At 43.3% G+C, this 16,224-nt stretch overlaps 1 protein-coding gene across 6 annotated transcripts; it reads right to left on the minus strand.

The window, feature by feature from the left end:
* Positions 1–217: 217 nt before the first annotated feature.
* Positions 218–13,517, minus strand: LOC106612479 (NLR family member X1). Of its 6 annotated transcripts, none has more exons than XM_045724354.2 (10): positions 13,284–13,517; positions 7,157–7,263; positions 6,916–7,033; positions 6,689–6,752; positions 6,206–6,315; positions 5,187–5,815; positions 3,518–4,947; positions 2,384–2,470; positions 1,775–2,026; positions 218–1,479 (listed from the first exon to the last, which is right to left on the minus strand). In XM_045724354.2, the coding sequence occupies exons 3-10, from the start codon at positions 7,010–7,012 to the stop codon at positions 1,119–1,121; spliced, it is 3,030 nt and encodes a 1,009-aa protein (XP_045580310.1). In that variant the 5' UTR covers positions 7,013–7,033; positions 7,157–7,263; positions 13,284–13,517; the 3' UTR covers positions 218–1,118. The 6 variants fall into 6 exon arrangements, with proteins under 6 accessions (XP_045580310.1, XP_045580312.1, XP_045580313.1 ...); XM_045724356.2 differs by having other exon boundaries at positions 13,320–13,493; XM_045724357.2 differs by lacking the exon at positions 13,284–13,517 and adding an exon at positions 7,584–7,856.
* Between the last annotated feature and the right edge of the window lie 2,707 nt (positions 13,518–16,224).

A 16,224-nucleotide genomic window follows, 5' to 3' on the forward strand; every position in this document is an offset into this window, starting at 1 on the left:
ATGTAAGGCCATTGGGGTCATGAGTGCTACACTGCAGGTGAAATAATGGTGGATTATGGGCACAATGAGACTAAAACAGCAATGAGCCTATCTGGAAATACTATAAGGATCTAGGTTAGGGGTATGGTTTAAATGTGTTGGTGTGACGACCTCGAGTACATCACTGTCTAAACCTGATGTAATGAATTTCAAAACAGACTTATGACATTGACCGTAATGACTTTGATTTTTTAATTTAAATTAATTTAATCAAAGCGCACATATAACAGATTCACATTGCTCCTCTATCCTGTGCTAGAGCAAAACAGTCTAAAAGTCTATCATTTCCAGTACAAGCACTGAATACCATATTCAATTCCATCACACAAAATAGTATCCAGTACAAATGAATGAAGGACAACCTTCAAGTACATCAATAGGTAAACTGCTATGAAAATATATATATTGTTTTGATTAAGCACCTTGTTTGATGCAGCACAGCACACAGCATGCTATTAAAAAAATCAAAAATGTTTTTAAGTCCCATGAGGACATTGAAGCCATTGCTTGGAGCGTTTCATCTAGTAAAGGTAATAGAAAAGTGTTGCAACCAATGGCTTTCGCAGTACATGCAACACTAGATGTATTTTCAAGTATCAATCCATGTTGACTTTAACAATTGATTGTTCCTATTATAAACAGAAAAACACTTAATAATAAACACAAATGGAACGCATTTCCTTTTAAACCTACCTGAATAGATTTATTAAACACGAACAGACATCCCCAAGCTAAAAAACAGGGAGAAAATACAAGATACTACACATTTTGCACACGGGTACATAAGGAGGCCCAAAACAAACATGGCTATGTGCATAATTCTGCATAACTGATTATGCAACACATTCCTACCTAGTCTTGAAAAGGACACTTTCAGTTTCATACCATTTAATATATTTTATTCAATTCATTTTGCATAGATTTGACTGTCCCACTTCTCACTTGCTACATTTCTTCAAGGCGATGGATACGTGGGCTTATGCTATGGTTGAAAGACTGGAAGACTGGAACATACAGTACATCATGGCTCATGATAATTAAAAAAAAACAAAAAAACAAACACAGACATTGCTTGAACATTACTTGGTACTCCCACCGGTCTTCGTCGGGATGTCCTTCTGAAGCATCTGCAGCGTCTGCCTAACGCCCTTCTCCACCCTGCGGAAGTGCATCTTTTTCCAGAAGCTTGGTGCCTGCTTCCTACCCCACTCCAGGTCTCGGAGGAAGATCTGCAGCTGTTCCCTGACGCGTTCGCTCTCCCAGGACGAGGCGTTCTTACTGATGACGCTCAGAATGGGGTGCCAGTCCTCCGAGATGTCCGAGCCCTCGGTGACCGAGGCCAGCACCTTCACGCGCCGCCCCGTGCCGCCCTGCTCCGGCGGGACTCCTCGCACGTACAAGGACTGCTTCCCCACATTGCTGAGAGGATTCAGGTACAAGCTGTGGAACACAATGGAATAGATTTATACACATAACCTACATATAGACACATTCTAACGCCACTTCATACAAAGACGATGCATAATAAGTGCATGATGAAAAGAAAATAGCCTAAATAAAAGTATTAAAGAAACCATAGTGGTCGAGTTATGCAAGTTCATTTTTTGTGTGTATATAGGAGTCTGCAACTGTTGGCCCACGAGCTAAATCAGGCCCCCACAGAACAATTTATTGCCCCGCCTATCCCCATATACTGTAATTCCAGGACATGTTGGTACGGTGCTGCTTAGCTTACTGCACAGTGTGGATGCTGGGGTGCTCTCTGCAGGCGTCCACCAGGGTCAGAGCAGCGTTGTCCCCGATGTTGTTGTAGGCCACGTTGAGCTCCTGCAGGCCCGTGTGATGGTTGAGCCTCTCGGCCAGCTCGCAGGCCCCCTTGTCGCCCATGCCCGTGTGCATCAGGGACAGCTGTCTGAGAGACTGGTTCCCTAGCAGGGCGTCCAGCAGACAGCGAGCCCCGGACTCTAACAGTGGATTATCACACAGGCTACAGAGGGACAGTCACTGTATCAGCACTCAGACTGGACAAGTGAAGGCTGGTTAAAGCAGCATATCTGTTAGTTCGACATTAGACCAACCCTCATTTGGACAATGTGGGAGTTTTACATACAGTACATCTCTTATTTGACGTGTAAAGTGAGCAAATTCTCAAATGAGAGAAATTGTCCCTTTCTGACCAAAGCAAATAAATATGCCAATATTTACTGATAAAGTATTAGTTATCATACTTAAGGTAAGTGGTACATTCCATTGATGAGTTCATTTTTATTATTACCAATACCTACCTTTTGAGCCATAGAAAAGGCAATAAGGCCATAAACTTGGTAAAGAGTCAGCGTCTTACTGTAGAGATCTAATAGTACTGTTGGGGTCAAGTAGTAGATCTCTCAGGAGAATGCAGGACTCAGGACCCAGGCTATTAAACTGGAGACTGAAGACAATGGAGAAAAAAAGCATACACAGCTATCACAAACACATGCCCACACATGCGTTAGCCTGCACTCCACGAACCTCAGGTACTGTCAATAGAACAACTATTAAATACAAAGAAACAAACATTGAACACAGATTACACTCTTTTTAAACTTGTGAACTCCAGATTAAAAAGACATTGAACACAGATTACACTGCTTTTAAACTTGCGAACTCCAGATTAAAAAGACATTAAAAGGAGTGTAATCTGTGTTCAATGTCTTTTTAATCTGGAGTTCACAAATTTAAAAGGAGTGTAATCTGTGTTCAAACTTGTGAACTCCAGATTAAAAAGACATTGAACACAGATTAAACTCCATGTTGCAGTTCTTAATGAAGTAACACCATGCTTCTTTTTTTTACAACCACAACCAAAAAGCAGGCCAGACTGAATAACCTGATAACACTAAAATAGATAAAGGTTATATTATGGGTAATAAAGTCTCCCTTTACTACCAATGCTCCTTCCTTTAATAGTGTCAGAATACCCTGTTCTCAATGCCAATAGGGAGTACACTTTTTATGTAGCAAGTCAAACATATTTAGGCTATAATGTCAAACCTACCATGAATGAACCCATGGATGTTACTGAATGGATCAAGTTAGGGACCTGATATGTCACTTGGCAGTTAATGATTTTAAGGCTTCCCTCGCAAACATTAACTAGCAATAAAAGCCAAAAAGGCTAATATTCCTGCATGTTTGGATATCTCTCAGTAAATAAAGGATTTGGAGTGTTATTGATAAGGCTTTGGGGTCCACTTAGTTTTACCACCTGTATTCTGAAAAGGATAACAGAGGGTATATGAGGGTATATGTAACGTAGTAGGTAAAAATACACTAGTAATATGACCTTTTTACTGTGGTAAGTAGTGACTGTTACCATGGACAGATACAAGAGGTCAATCTTGTGAGTTGGTGAGAACATTGTAAAAAGAATTATAAATAAATCCTAACTAAAAAAAGTTTACTTGACTAAAGGCCCAGAAATCAAACATTCTCTCACTTGAGGTTGTGCGTGTGGCGGAAGGCGGGCCACAGCATGGTCAGCAGGTCGTTGGTCAGGTGACAGGAAGAAAGGTCCAGCTCCTCCAGGTGGTACCTCGTGGGTGCGCAGGCCAGCACAGAGCTCAGGACAAAGCATTTGAGGGGCGTCATGCGCACGGTGGACAGCTTGATGCTGCGGATGGAGAGCAGGACCTCTGCCGTGAGCCGGGGATTCTGGAACTCGTAGAGGAGCAGCAGCAGGTCCATGAGCTCCTCGGGGGGCTGCCACTTCACGATCTCCGCCGCCAAGTGCCTCTTGAGGGTCCGTGTGATCTGAGCCACCGTGGTGCTCTTGATGCTGCAGCCCAGCTGCTCCAGCAGAACCCGGTTCTCATAGTGAAGCAGGCCGCCCATGAAGATGGGGTAGAGCTCGAAGGCCCGGCTATCCAGGCGCTCCTGGGGCTGGGGGCCGTGAACTCCCAGCAGGCTCTGCTCCACTTGGTCCAGCACGTCCTCGTTGAAGCTGTCCTCGCTGCGGAACATCTCTGCCGCCATGGTGCGGGCGATGCGGCCCTTGCTGCGGCTGCTGATCTTTTCAAACAGGCTGGGAAAGAGTTTGAGCAGGTTGAAAACAGCAAAGACCCTGAGGGGGATGAACTTGGAGATGATGCTGATGAGGGTGTTGACATCTTCGCCCACTTGGCCGATGACCATGGTCACCTCTTTGCTCAGCTTCTCCAGAGCCGTCTTGTTCTCGCCAAGGACGACGTACAGGGCAGCCAGGTACTCTTGCATGGCGGGAATGGCAAACACGTAGCGCTTCTCCTTTTCATCAAGCTCTGACCTTTTGGTCTCGACGCAGGGCACCAGGAAGAAGTCGAGGACGTCAGTGCGGAACACGGCCAGCTGACGCAGTTCCTCATCTGTTTTGGTCTTACCCCCCACAAACTGTTCCAGTTCCTCCTCGGAGAAGGAAGTGCGCTTTTTGGAGACTCCGTCAAAGGCCAGTTTGCCCACAGTGCGGACTACATAGAGCATCAACGAGTTCTGGTCATTTTGAGAAGATACACTCCCACCCATGTCCAGCACCTCCCCTCCAAAGTTGAGTCTCAGGAAGCTGGTATAGATACCAGTTAGCGTACGTATGGGTGCCTGGACGTCGGTGAAATGTAAAAAGTGGAGGATGGCACAAGTCAGCCAGCAATAGGAAGGTAAAAAGCAGGCAGTCGCCAACTGGCTCTCCCTCTGTAGGTTGAGGTAAAGCAGCTCGATGAGGGCGTGGGCCTCCTGGTTTCTCGGCTTCTCTCCAATCTGTTGCAGCAGTCGGCTTGTAAAGTATTCTCGCTGGCGATCTGGGTCATTAAAGCCATATATCTGTGCGTAGCGTTTCACATACTTTGTAGGGATGTGGTCAAGGGCAGACAACCTGGTGGTGACCAAAATACTGGCCTAAAAAAAATGTAGTTAAATTATCAATACATGTACATTACTAAAAATGTTTCATCACAACTTGCTGGGGTTGGAAAGACATACTGAACCTGATTGAAGTTGGTAACTTTGAATGGTAACATACTGTATTTTTCTGTTTGATTTTATGGCAGCATCTGCATTGCTCAAACAGCACTTTCCTTAGCACACATCACATTTTACTGTATGTAACTGACTAAATGTAGGTTATGGGTCCTTACCTCAGGCAGAAGGTACTTCCTGAGCAGGTTCACCACCACTGCCCCGGAGGGGAGGGCCTCGTTGGGGTCGCTGCACAGCTCCGTGGAGCTAATGCGGAAGTCCAGTTTCATCTTCTCCATGCCATTAAACAGAAACAGCACATCCTTGGCCTGGTCGCTCTGTCCACTCAGCAAGGGGATATTTTTCAGGTGCAGGTATTTCCTGCTGACTAGGTCTCTCAGAGATGTGGACTTGGATAACTGGGAGAGGTCCTCGCAGGAAAAGGGCACCAGTAGTTTGAACTGGGTCAAAGTGAGCCCGGCACACCAGTCTAGAACCAGCTTCCGCACCACTGTGCTCTTCCCTGTCCCGACTGCCCCGTACAGCAGCACGTTAAGACCCCGCTCCCTGCCTCCTTGCTGAGTGGGCTCAAAGAGCTGTTCCACGGTGACCGAGGCACTCTGGGGGGCCTGGGATGGCTTGAGGAGGGGGGTGATTAAGGGCCCTTTCCTCTCTTCTGGCTTCCTCTCCAGAATGAGTGGCTCCACGTGCATGGTCTCGGGGGTGAAGTAGTCCCCGAACTGCTTCTCTTCCTGAGGTAGGTGGCTGAACCATAAGGTCAACTTCTTCTTGTGGATCTCAATGGGATCTGTGAAGGAAAGGACCAGTATTTAAACACAGCAATGAACGAACACATTCTCTTGAATTATCAAGAGCACCAAGATTACTGAAATACCTATGCCAAAACCTCTCGTTGCAGGATTAGTATGGCCACACATTACCTACAGTAGGATTAACTATCTTCTTATAATCTATGTAACCACCCTATAACAGACCAGTAAGTACAGAACAGTAAGGAACATGCAGTTATGGAACACTTACCACTTTGCTCTTACTATTTAATACTTGTCTGTTTATTTCATACTTATTTTCCTTATAGTTCCTAATACATAGCGGGGACCTACACAACAGATGGTGTGAATTACGAGGACCAGACTTCAACCTTAAGTGATGGGACATATGTACAAGCTCAGTTTACCTGTTTGATTATGGACTAGACTGGAGCAAAAAAACCTTGAATGAAATCCACTGGCTGAATAGGAGGAGTATTTCAACCTCCTCCATAGTCCTCCTGGAAGCCTCAGCTGTCTGTGGGGGTGGACACAGAGAAGCTTACTCAACAACACTGACTATTTCTCTACCTACATGTCACAACAGGTAGCAAGTCTCCAGGACACACACAATACTGATCGAGCACTAAGACTAGCACTTTAAGGTTTCCTGGACACAGATTAAGCCTAGTTCTGGACTAAAAAGCGAGCTCAATGGAGAATCGCCATAAAAAAAAAGCTTTTAAACCCAGTTTAAAGGCTTAATCTGTTCCCGGGAAACTGCCCCTATGTGTTGTCTGTCTACACTGTATGTAGGGGTGGAACTGTAAAATGTCAATGTCTGGGTAATGAGTAGTTGGTTTGGTGTTTCTGTCAAATGTGCACATCTGTGGAAGAGAATGTTGACTCACCTGTGACATGAGCTCATCTTCCTATAAGTGAGGACTCTGCTTGGGAGTCGGCTGAGGTTCACATCTAAAGACAAAACACAGTCACTACGCCATATAATTCTCAGTGGTTATAAGGAATACATAATACATACAGTATGCTGTAAATATTCCCTCCCTCACTCAATTTATTACAATTGTTATACAGACATAACAATAATGTTATGCTACACAGACACAGTTTTTCTTACCTCTTTGTAAAATAGAGATGTTAGATTTGGGGAGTACATCGAGTGTGCCTCGCCATCTCCTCCTGAGGACCCCTGAGCCGATCCAACATTGCCACATCCTCCCAGTAAGCTTTCAACACTGTCAAAGGAAAGGAACCAATCAATTAGGCAATAACTATCTCTAATTTCATTGGGAAATTTGGTTGTGCACACAAGTAAACAAAGTCATTTATTCAGAAGAAAGCTTGAATGCATGACTCACCTGTTCCAACTAGTTTACATCTTGAGGAAACTTAAACAGTGCTTCCACTTCCCGATCCTAAGTCTTTGTTTCCCGTGGGTCTTGGTTCACCGTAGTTTAAAGTGAACCTGCAACGCAACACGACACTCAACTTAGTGCAGTATATCATATCAATGACCTCCAAAAAGCACAAAGTCACCTAAGTCAATAACACAGTAAGTGTTTTTGACATTGTCAACACTCTCTTGGTTACATCGAAGCTAAGTAAGTGTTAGTTCCCACTGGGCACAGACGTCAATTCAACGTCTATTCCATGTTGATTCAATGTAATTTAATAGAAATTATGTGGAAACACTGTTGATTCAACCAATGTGTGCCCAGTAGCTTATCACTCAGGTATTAGCATATTCACACAAATATAATTTCACTAAAAAGCATTCATACACACATGCAGGAAAGGAAACACTATACCCATCCAACCCTATGAAAAGTTTGTCCCAGTCCCAATGTGTTTCCTCAGTGTTCTCTCGGGATCAGACATGTAGCTAATAGGCTAGACTGTGCTGCTCCACTTTCCAGCTGCTTGCTCTTGACTGGCCAGACAAGCTGAGTCATGACAGCAATAAGAGATATGCACTCCTAGAGGCAATGTGAGAGAGAGGACCGGAACACGTTCTTCTCCCAAATCATCACACCATTCCCCCTGTCCAATCCCTACTCAGCACAGCTAATTTACACGGTGTAAGGCCCTCCCCTTTTTCATTTATCCACCTATCCCTCTCCCACTCTCTTTGGTCCTCCCTCAATGCATGGAATCTCGGCCACTCTCCTAAGGAAGGTCAACAATTGCTGGAAGAATTTTGGAACATATGGACAGTCTATCAGAGGAGGCTGGTGGGAGGAGCTTTTGGAGGACGGCTCATTGTAATGGCTGGAATGGAATTAATGGAACGGAATCAAACAAATGGAAACCACATGTTTGACTCGGTTCCATTTATTCATTTCCAGCCATTACAATGAGCCCGTCTTCTTATAGCTCCTACCACCAGCCTCTTCTGCAGTCTGAGTCTATTAATGCACTGGTGTGCCCCATAAGACGTTTACATTAGCTGTGTTAAAGGACAGGGGACAAGGTCACAGGGGCGTCATTTCAGCTAAACCGAGGGTATGGAAAAGTGACAAGTCAAGTCAAACAGCAGCTACCTAGCCAAAGCCATCTACTACAGCCATCTTTACTTCTGCAATGTGCTGTGGCGTGTATTCATGGATGCCAAGGGAAGCCAGGCTTCCCCAAAACATTTTACTAAGAAGAAAAAAGAAAAGAAAAAAAAGACTAAATAATGTATCTTTTGTCTCTCCTCAATGTGTTTCATAAATGTCGTTCAATTAGCAAGAGTCTGAATGTATCTCACCGGAGAAAGCATCCGAGCGAACGAAACAACGCCTCTCTATCTCAGTATGTGTAGCCCATCTATCTGATGCTTTCTGGTCATAAACAGTATGACATTGTTGCTGCCCGTAGCATTAAATGCAACGGTAGCCAGCGAGCATTTGGCCTACCTTGATAATTTTTTTTATTAAATAATAGCCCATCAGTGTTGAGTTAAACTAAGTGACCTCAGCTGTGAATGGTCCTGGTGCACAAAATCAAAATAAAAAGTGTCAAGGGAAGCCAGTTTGGATTTGGCTTCACACCAATCACATCAGAAGCCATACGTCAATGCATCTCATTGTGTTGTTGCAATCCGGTGGGTGGCTAGCTAAAATTGGCCCATTCCTAAATTAGCAATGGATGGAGATAGGGATTTGGACTTGTAGTTTTACTTAATTCTCCGTACTGGCTAATGATTATAATGGCGATTGTGATCCAACCACAAATGTATACATTGTGCCCCTGGCCTGCGATGATGGAAGTTCAACATGTAGCTAGATGGAGTTGGCCTGGCACATTGTTGCCCATGAAAGGAAGTTAGGCTAGCGAGCAAGCATTTTAGCCTGGTAGCCTAGAACAAAAACTAAAAGTGTGTACTGTATGACAGAGTCATAGACCATTTAGGCAACATGAAAGAGGAGGATGGCATTGCTGACTTATCTCAACAAGTAGGGTGAGTCAACAACTGTTTGTTACATGCAATATGTTTTGTGGACTTCACCAGACAGATGTTTCTCTCCGGTTTTGTGAGGAAACAAAGGTATGGTTGAATTTATTCTGCCACTGTCTTCTTACTGTCTCAGCCTTAGGCCTATATAAACTAACAAGTTATAGAGCAAACAACACAATTATCACAACACATAGGTTGCAATAATTATGTCTTTTTCCCCCCTGGCTTGCCTACTTTGGTCTTGGCACCTGCGCTCTAGCCAACAGCTCGCAGATACAGCGCGGGTAGGCTGTGCGAGTATAGTCAGATTATTATGGATAAGGGCAAGAATATTTGTATTTGTCAAACGGATGTCAAGCATCAATAATCATGTCACCAGAATAAGACCCTCGATATTTATTGGAAAGGAGCATCAAGATCACAGTGCACTTTCACCACCCTGTGATGTTAATTAGGGATGCACGATATATCGGTAGCTAAAAATGCCAACATCGGCCTGATGTCTAGTTTAACGCCGATGTGCAAAACCAATGTCAAAGCTGATGTGCATACCTACATAACATAAGTAGATGACGTAATGATGCCACGAAAAATACAGCGCTACACAGAACAAAAGCAGAAACATACTAAGCGCACACTTCCAACAACTAAACAAGTTCAAGTCGAGCAGTCATTTGAAAGAGTAAGAAAATTTCAGCGAGACAACTCAAAGGCGAAATCCATTAAAGCCAAGATAATGGAATTCATTGCCCTTGACAATCAACCGTTCTCTGTCGTGGATGATGTTGGCTTTCGCTGGCTGGTCGAGCCCTGGTACACACTATTTTTCAGATGTTGCCCTACCAGAGTTACACAGTATTGTTGAAACGTACATCCATGAGCTATTTGCTATGGGCGTCACTGCCATTAGCTTCACGACTGACATTTGGACCAGCGATGTCAGCCCCATGAGCATGCTTACTCTGACAGCACAGTAGGTCGACGAGGATTTCGTACTGAGGAAAGCCATATTGCATGCTCAAGAATGTGCTGGTTCTCATACAGCTGCTGCCATTTCAATGGCATTTGAGAACATGTTTGAAACTTGGAAACATGTACACACTTCTAGCGCCATTCGAACAACTGACTTGAAAAATAAGCTCATCAACTGCATCAGACATGATACCCTCTGTTATGGCACTGAAACGCCTGCTCAACAAAACTGCCAACACAGACCGTGGGGTTAAACCTTACAAAAGTACTCGAGGCTGTGAACAAGCGATTCGGTGGCATTCTCGCTGAGCCTCTTTACCGTCTCCACCATGCTCGATGCTAGGTACAAGGACCGCTACTTCGATGCAGACAAGAAACAGGGTTTACGTGAAATGTTACATACACAGCTGGACAAGATGGAAAAGGACACAGTGACAGTGTGCACCGAGGAAGAGTGTCCATGGACAGACAGAGCTGAAACTTCACGGCTTGACATGTATGATGAAATCCTGATTGAGAATGAAACGACTGAACAAATGAAACAGCCCAGCAAGTAAGTGAAAGAAATAGGTTTTTATTATGTTTTCTGGTAATGGGTACATACGTAAATGCAAACAAAATAACTTTTGGTGTGGCGTGTGTAACCTTTATTTAACTAGGCAAGTCCGTTAAGAAATTCTTATTTACAATGACGGCCTACCCCGGCCAAACCCGGACGACTTTGGGCCAATTGTGCGCCGCCCTATGAGACTCCCAATCACGGCCGGATGTGATACAGCCTGGATTCAAACCAGGGACTGAAATGACGCCTCTAAACTGCGATTCAGTGACTTAGACCACTGCGTCCATGTGTGTGAGTTAACTATTTAACTGTACTAGAATGCTTAAAAGGAGGCAAAAATTGTAAATATCGGTATTGTTTTTTTGGAAAGGAAAATATTGAATATCGGTATCTGCCAAAAATGTCATATCAGTGCATCCCTAATGTTCATCATAAGTTATTTCATCTGTAGCCTAATAAACTGCATGGTTTTCAGAGTCATAGTGGGAGGAGGACCACACACCATATCAACAAGTTACTCCAAGTGAACTTTGATATGATGGTTATTATATCAATATTTGCACATAAAGGCGTTTCCACTGGCATTTCTCACATAATTAATTTTACAGACACAAAATGATCCCACCAAGCTGAAAGAACAAATTCTGTTGTATCGAAACTAACTGTTTCCATCACAGCTGCCATGATTTTTTTTAATGCTGTATGACTTTACTGGCATAAAAACTGGATGGAAACGTGGTTACTGTTTCTTCTTATTGTCTCGCACTTGGGCTTATGTATCACGGTGGCAAGGCATATGAACTAACAGGTTATAGTGGAAACAACGCAATTATCACAACACATCGGTTGTAAATTGGATTATTTTTATGGCTTGGCTTCTCCTGTGATTTTACCCACACACCACTGACAATGTGTTGAGAAAAGAATCCCGCTGTTGATTGGAGCTGCATGGATGCGCTCTACATAAAACCAGCCAACCATACAAACAACCTTCCCTCCCTCTCCCAGGCGTCCGCATGGTCCTAAAGCCAGGCCACATAATTCTTAACTCTATTTGCCTTTTAATCGGGATTGGAATGGTGTGGCCATACCCAATTGACGCCCCTGGGAAGGACCAGGAAGAATAAAGCAGAGAAAAGTAAATATAGGTTTGCAGTGCATAAACCAAATGCCCCTTTTGCTGTAGGCGGGTACAGTATTTGGTAGCTCTTAAACTCAAGGCAGCATTCTGCCTTCTCCTTACAGTTTTCAGCAGTTAGCTTCGCCCACGACTGGTTCATGTGAACTACAATTTCGACGCTGCGTTTGAACGTTTAAAAACGTAAATAATCATTGCTTGCAATACCACTTTCGACACATAATGGCCTGTGTCTTTCATCAGCGAGAAAGAATCCTTCAAATAAAAAAGATACACGTACTGTAGCAGTTGTGCACAGATCCATACATGGGTGCCTCCATCCAACTACACTTCTGCACATTTTTTTAGAGTTATGTTAGCTTCTCCGAACACCGGGGTAACCTGCAATAATTGGGTGTTTATACTTTTTTTTATTCATGGGAATTCACTACTGAGCTGTATTCTATCTCAGGTGGTCGCCTCCATCTTCAATCTGTTTTCTGTACACAAGCGCTTTAACATGGACGGCCATGTGGGAACCCTAACCTTATGAATGTGTGTATCAATTTAACCTTTTGTTTTTGAAAATGATTTCTTGCTGATATGAAAGACACGGTCCTTATGCCTCCAAAACCATATTAATGAGATCTGTGTTCATGTTCAGACCGAGGGTCGGGCTCTTAACAAAACTCCCCCGTACAGAAGACGCCTTCGTCCAATGACTCTTACATGCAATGTAATGGAACTTTAGAGTCATGAACAAGGTTATAGTATTTTTTTGGACACACCTAATTTGATTGCCATAGTTCAATGCCCCCTTGCATAGTCATTAAAATGTAAACTGGGTGATTCCTCATTTCTTTACAGGAACTATTGGAGAGACACTAAGTGCAGTAGATAGAACTGCTTCAATGAGCCAAAACGTTAGGCTATATTCTGAATCGTAGGCTATTCCTCAGTTACGCAACAAAACTGTGCCATGCGCACTCCAGCAATTCTGATTTTCTACATTGTAGCAATGTGGGCAAGCGAAACAGGCTACATTGTTGCTCAATGAAAGATATGTGCAATGGCGAAATACACATATTCCGTAGCATAAAAGGAGCTCAGTCGACTAGTGACAGACAGCGCCCCCCCCCCCTCCAAAAAAAAAGACAGTGACAGACAGCCCTGCCGACGGTGTCCTTGGAGAGAAAATGTTCCTAGTTAACCGTACAACGTACAAAAAAAGTAACGAAATGAAGCCTAGCCATAGCCAAGTTTGAGGCATATAATTTTCTAAAAACTGAAACTGTTACCAAAACCTTCTTGACTGAGTCGACGACGTTTTAATAGTTGATCATTTTAGCCATTAGATAGCCTAACGTATTCAGAGTTGCTAATGCTATCGCTTACCTCTCTTTTCAGAAGAAGTTAGTCATCATAACATACCCGAGATATTTTGTTGACTCGGTCTACTATCCGGAATGATTTGCGCGTTCTAAAATGCTCGTGCAGAAGAAGAAAATATGACCTCAATCATTTTCATGTGGCGCAAAGTAGGCTAGACCACTTCCTCAGCTGAGCTGACTGTGTACAAATGGTGCTGTCAGTATGTAGCGCCTGATGCCCCTTACCCTTGTGCGAGAAAGCATGGTGAAGCCTACTTTGGCTGACTGGCAGGTCTTTAACCCGAGGCTATAGTCAAGTCAAGGGTATTGCATCTGGGGTGAAAAATGTATTCTACTATAAATCTCGTTTTAATGTTATAATTTAACATAATACATGTTTCATCTTTCTTATTAAAACTGTGAGTCTTGTAATGAGTTAATGCCAACAAATCCAATAGGCCTACATGCAGTGGCGATTTTACGATGTAAATCTTGGTGGGGCAAACAAACAAAATGTTTTTTAGATGCATGGCAGCAAAGCCACTACGCAACACAACACTAAACAATACATGAATTGCACTATGACGGTGACAAACGGTACCCACAAACTGTTAGGGCCTACATAAGGCTGTCCCAACACCTTACCACTGCTGCACCTGGCTATCAGCAAAGCCTTTCCTGGGAGTGAAACAGTTAATTCAGTCTCATATCTCTGCCTTTGAAAAAAGCATGGCTGATATGGCTGACTTGCTTAAACAAATGTGGTTTCTACTGACAATTGAGATTTACACACTATGGCATAAGGAGACGACAAGCGGATTCGAGGCAATCCGTAATTTTGATTAAGACAGTAATGAGCGAGCTAGGACAGAGGCAGCCAATATACAGTTGGAGTCGGAAGTTTACATACACCTTAGCCAAATACATTTAAACTCAGTTTTTCCCAATTCCTGACATTTAATACTAGTAAAGATTCCCTGTTTTAGGTCAGTTAGGATCACCACATTATTTTCAGAATGCGATATGTCATAATATTTGTCGAGATAATGATTTATTTCAGCTTTATTTCTTTCCTCACATTCCCAGTGGGTCAGAAGTTTACATACTCAATTAGTATTTAGTAGCATTGCCTTTTAAATTGTTTAACTTGGGTCAAATGTTTCAGGTAACCTTCCACAAGCTTCCCACAATAAGTTGGGTGAATTTTGGCCCATTCCTCCAGACAGAGCTGGTGTAATGGAGTCAGGTTTGTAGGCCTCCTTGCTCGCACACGCTTTTTCAGTTATGCCCACAAATGTTCTATAGCATTGAGGTCAGGGCTTTGTGATGGCCACTCCAATACCTTGACTTTGTTGTCCTTAAGCCATTTTGCCACAACTTTGGAAATATGCTTGGGGTCATAGTCCATTTGGAAGACCCATTTGCGACCAGGCTTTAACTTGCTGACTGAAGTCTTGAGATGTTGCTTCAATATATCCACATCATTTTCCATCCTCATGATGCCATCTATTTTGTGAAGTGCACCAGTCCCTCCTGCAGCAAAGCACCCCCACAACATGATACTGCCACCCCTGTACTTCACGGTTGGGATGGTGTTCTTCTGCTTGCAAGCCTCCCCCTTTTTCCTCCAAACATAACGATGGTCATTATGGCCAAACAGTTCTATTTTGTTTCATCAGACCAGAGAACATTTCTCCAAAAAGTACAATCTTTGTCCCCATGTGCAGTTGCAAACTGGCTTTTTTATGGCGGTTTTGGAGCAGTGGCTTCTTCCTTGTTGAGCGGCCTTTCAGGTTATGTCGATATAGGACTCGTTTCACTCTGGATATAGATACTTTTATACCTGTTTCCTCCAGCATCTTCACAAGGTCCTTTGCTGTTGTTCTGGGATTGATTTGCACTTTTCGCACCAAAGTACGTTCATCTCTAGGAGACAGAACACGTCTCCTTCCTGAACGGTATGATGGCTGCGTGGTCCGATGGTGTTTATACTTACGTACTATTGTTTGTACAGATGTACATGGTACCTTCAGGCTTTTGGAAATTGCTCCCAAGGATGAACCAGACTTGTGGAGGTCTACAATTTTTTAGATTTTCCCATGATGTCAAGCAAAGAGGCACTGAGTTTGAAGGTAGGCCTTGAAATACATCCACAGGTATGTGTTTCAACCTGTCCCCAAATTAATATAGTTGGTGTGCGGTGGGGATAGACAAATCAACATGAATGGAGCCAGTTTGGTCATCATGGGGCAGAGGACGAGGTGACATGAGAGGGATAACTGGGCCTATAATCTGTCTTCTCCAGCATGTGGTGGGTTTTTTTTCGGCTCACGAATCAAGGAGTTTTTGTATGGAGGTTAATGAGAGAGTGCCCAATTTAGTTAACAAAAAATGTAATGGCTTGTTTTCTACATGTGAAAACAAAGGAAAGCCGCACACTCTAAGAGCTCAGATGCAAAAATGTATATAGTGTTCTGCTCCGCTGGCCAGCACCTCGCCTTTATAGGTGTGCGTTTCTTTTTTCTAGATTGTTTTCTACATGTGCCTTATTTTATCAAATATAGTTTTAGGTTGTTAGGGGTGTACTGATATAAGTAGGGCACGTGACATTCCGGCAACATTGACCAAAAATCTTTAACTTTATATCGGATTTGTGCCTGGTCGTCACTAATTACCAATGCCACAAAGTCATAAATCCCGCCTATTTCTACAATTTATCTTCTTAAAATGTGTTTTTTAAACCTAACCTTAACCACACTGCTAACCTTATGCCTAACCCTAAATTAAGATCAAAAAGCAACATTTTAGTTTTGTGAATTTGTATATAGCCAATTTTGGCTGTGGTGTTAACCGTTGTGCCAGTTGTTCACACGCGAATCTGCCCTCTCATTGGCTAGAACGGTCCCACCTGATCTTGCATCCTCCCGACTGCCTTCTAAACATTTATTTTCACTAGCTATATTTCC

The sequence above is a fragment of the Salmo salar genome, chromosome 09 (assembly GCF_965601325.2).
Source record: "Salmo salar chromosome 09, fSalSal1, whole genome shotgun sequence".
Lineage (NCBI taxonomy): Eukaryota > Metazoa > Chordata > Actinopteri > Salmoniformes > Salmonidae > Salmo > Salmo salar.

Bases quoted from the DNA above. Each gene is read 5' to 3' on its own strand.
- LOC106612479 (XM_045724354.2), bottom strand. From the start codon at position 7,012: ATGTGGCAATGTTGGATCGGCTCAGGGGTCCTCAGGAGGAGATGGCGA. The intron at 6,316-6,688 runs GTGAGTCAACAT...CCACCCCCACAG, and splicing joins AAGATGAGCTCATGTCACAG to ACAGCTGAGGCTTCCAGGAG. The intron at 2,471-3,517 runs GTGAGAGAATGT...CATTGTCTTCAG, and splicing joins CGCCACACGCACAACCTCAA to TCTCCAGTTTAATAGCCTGG.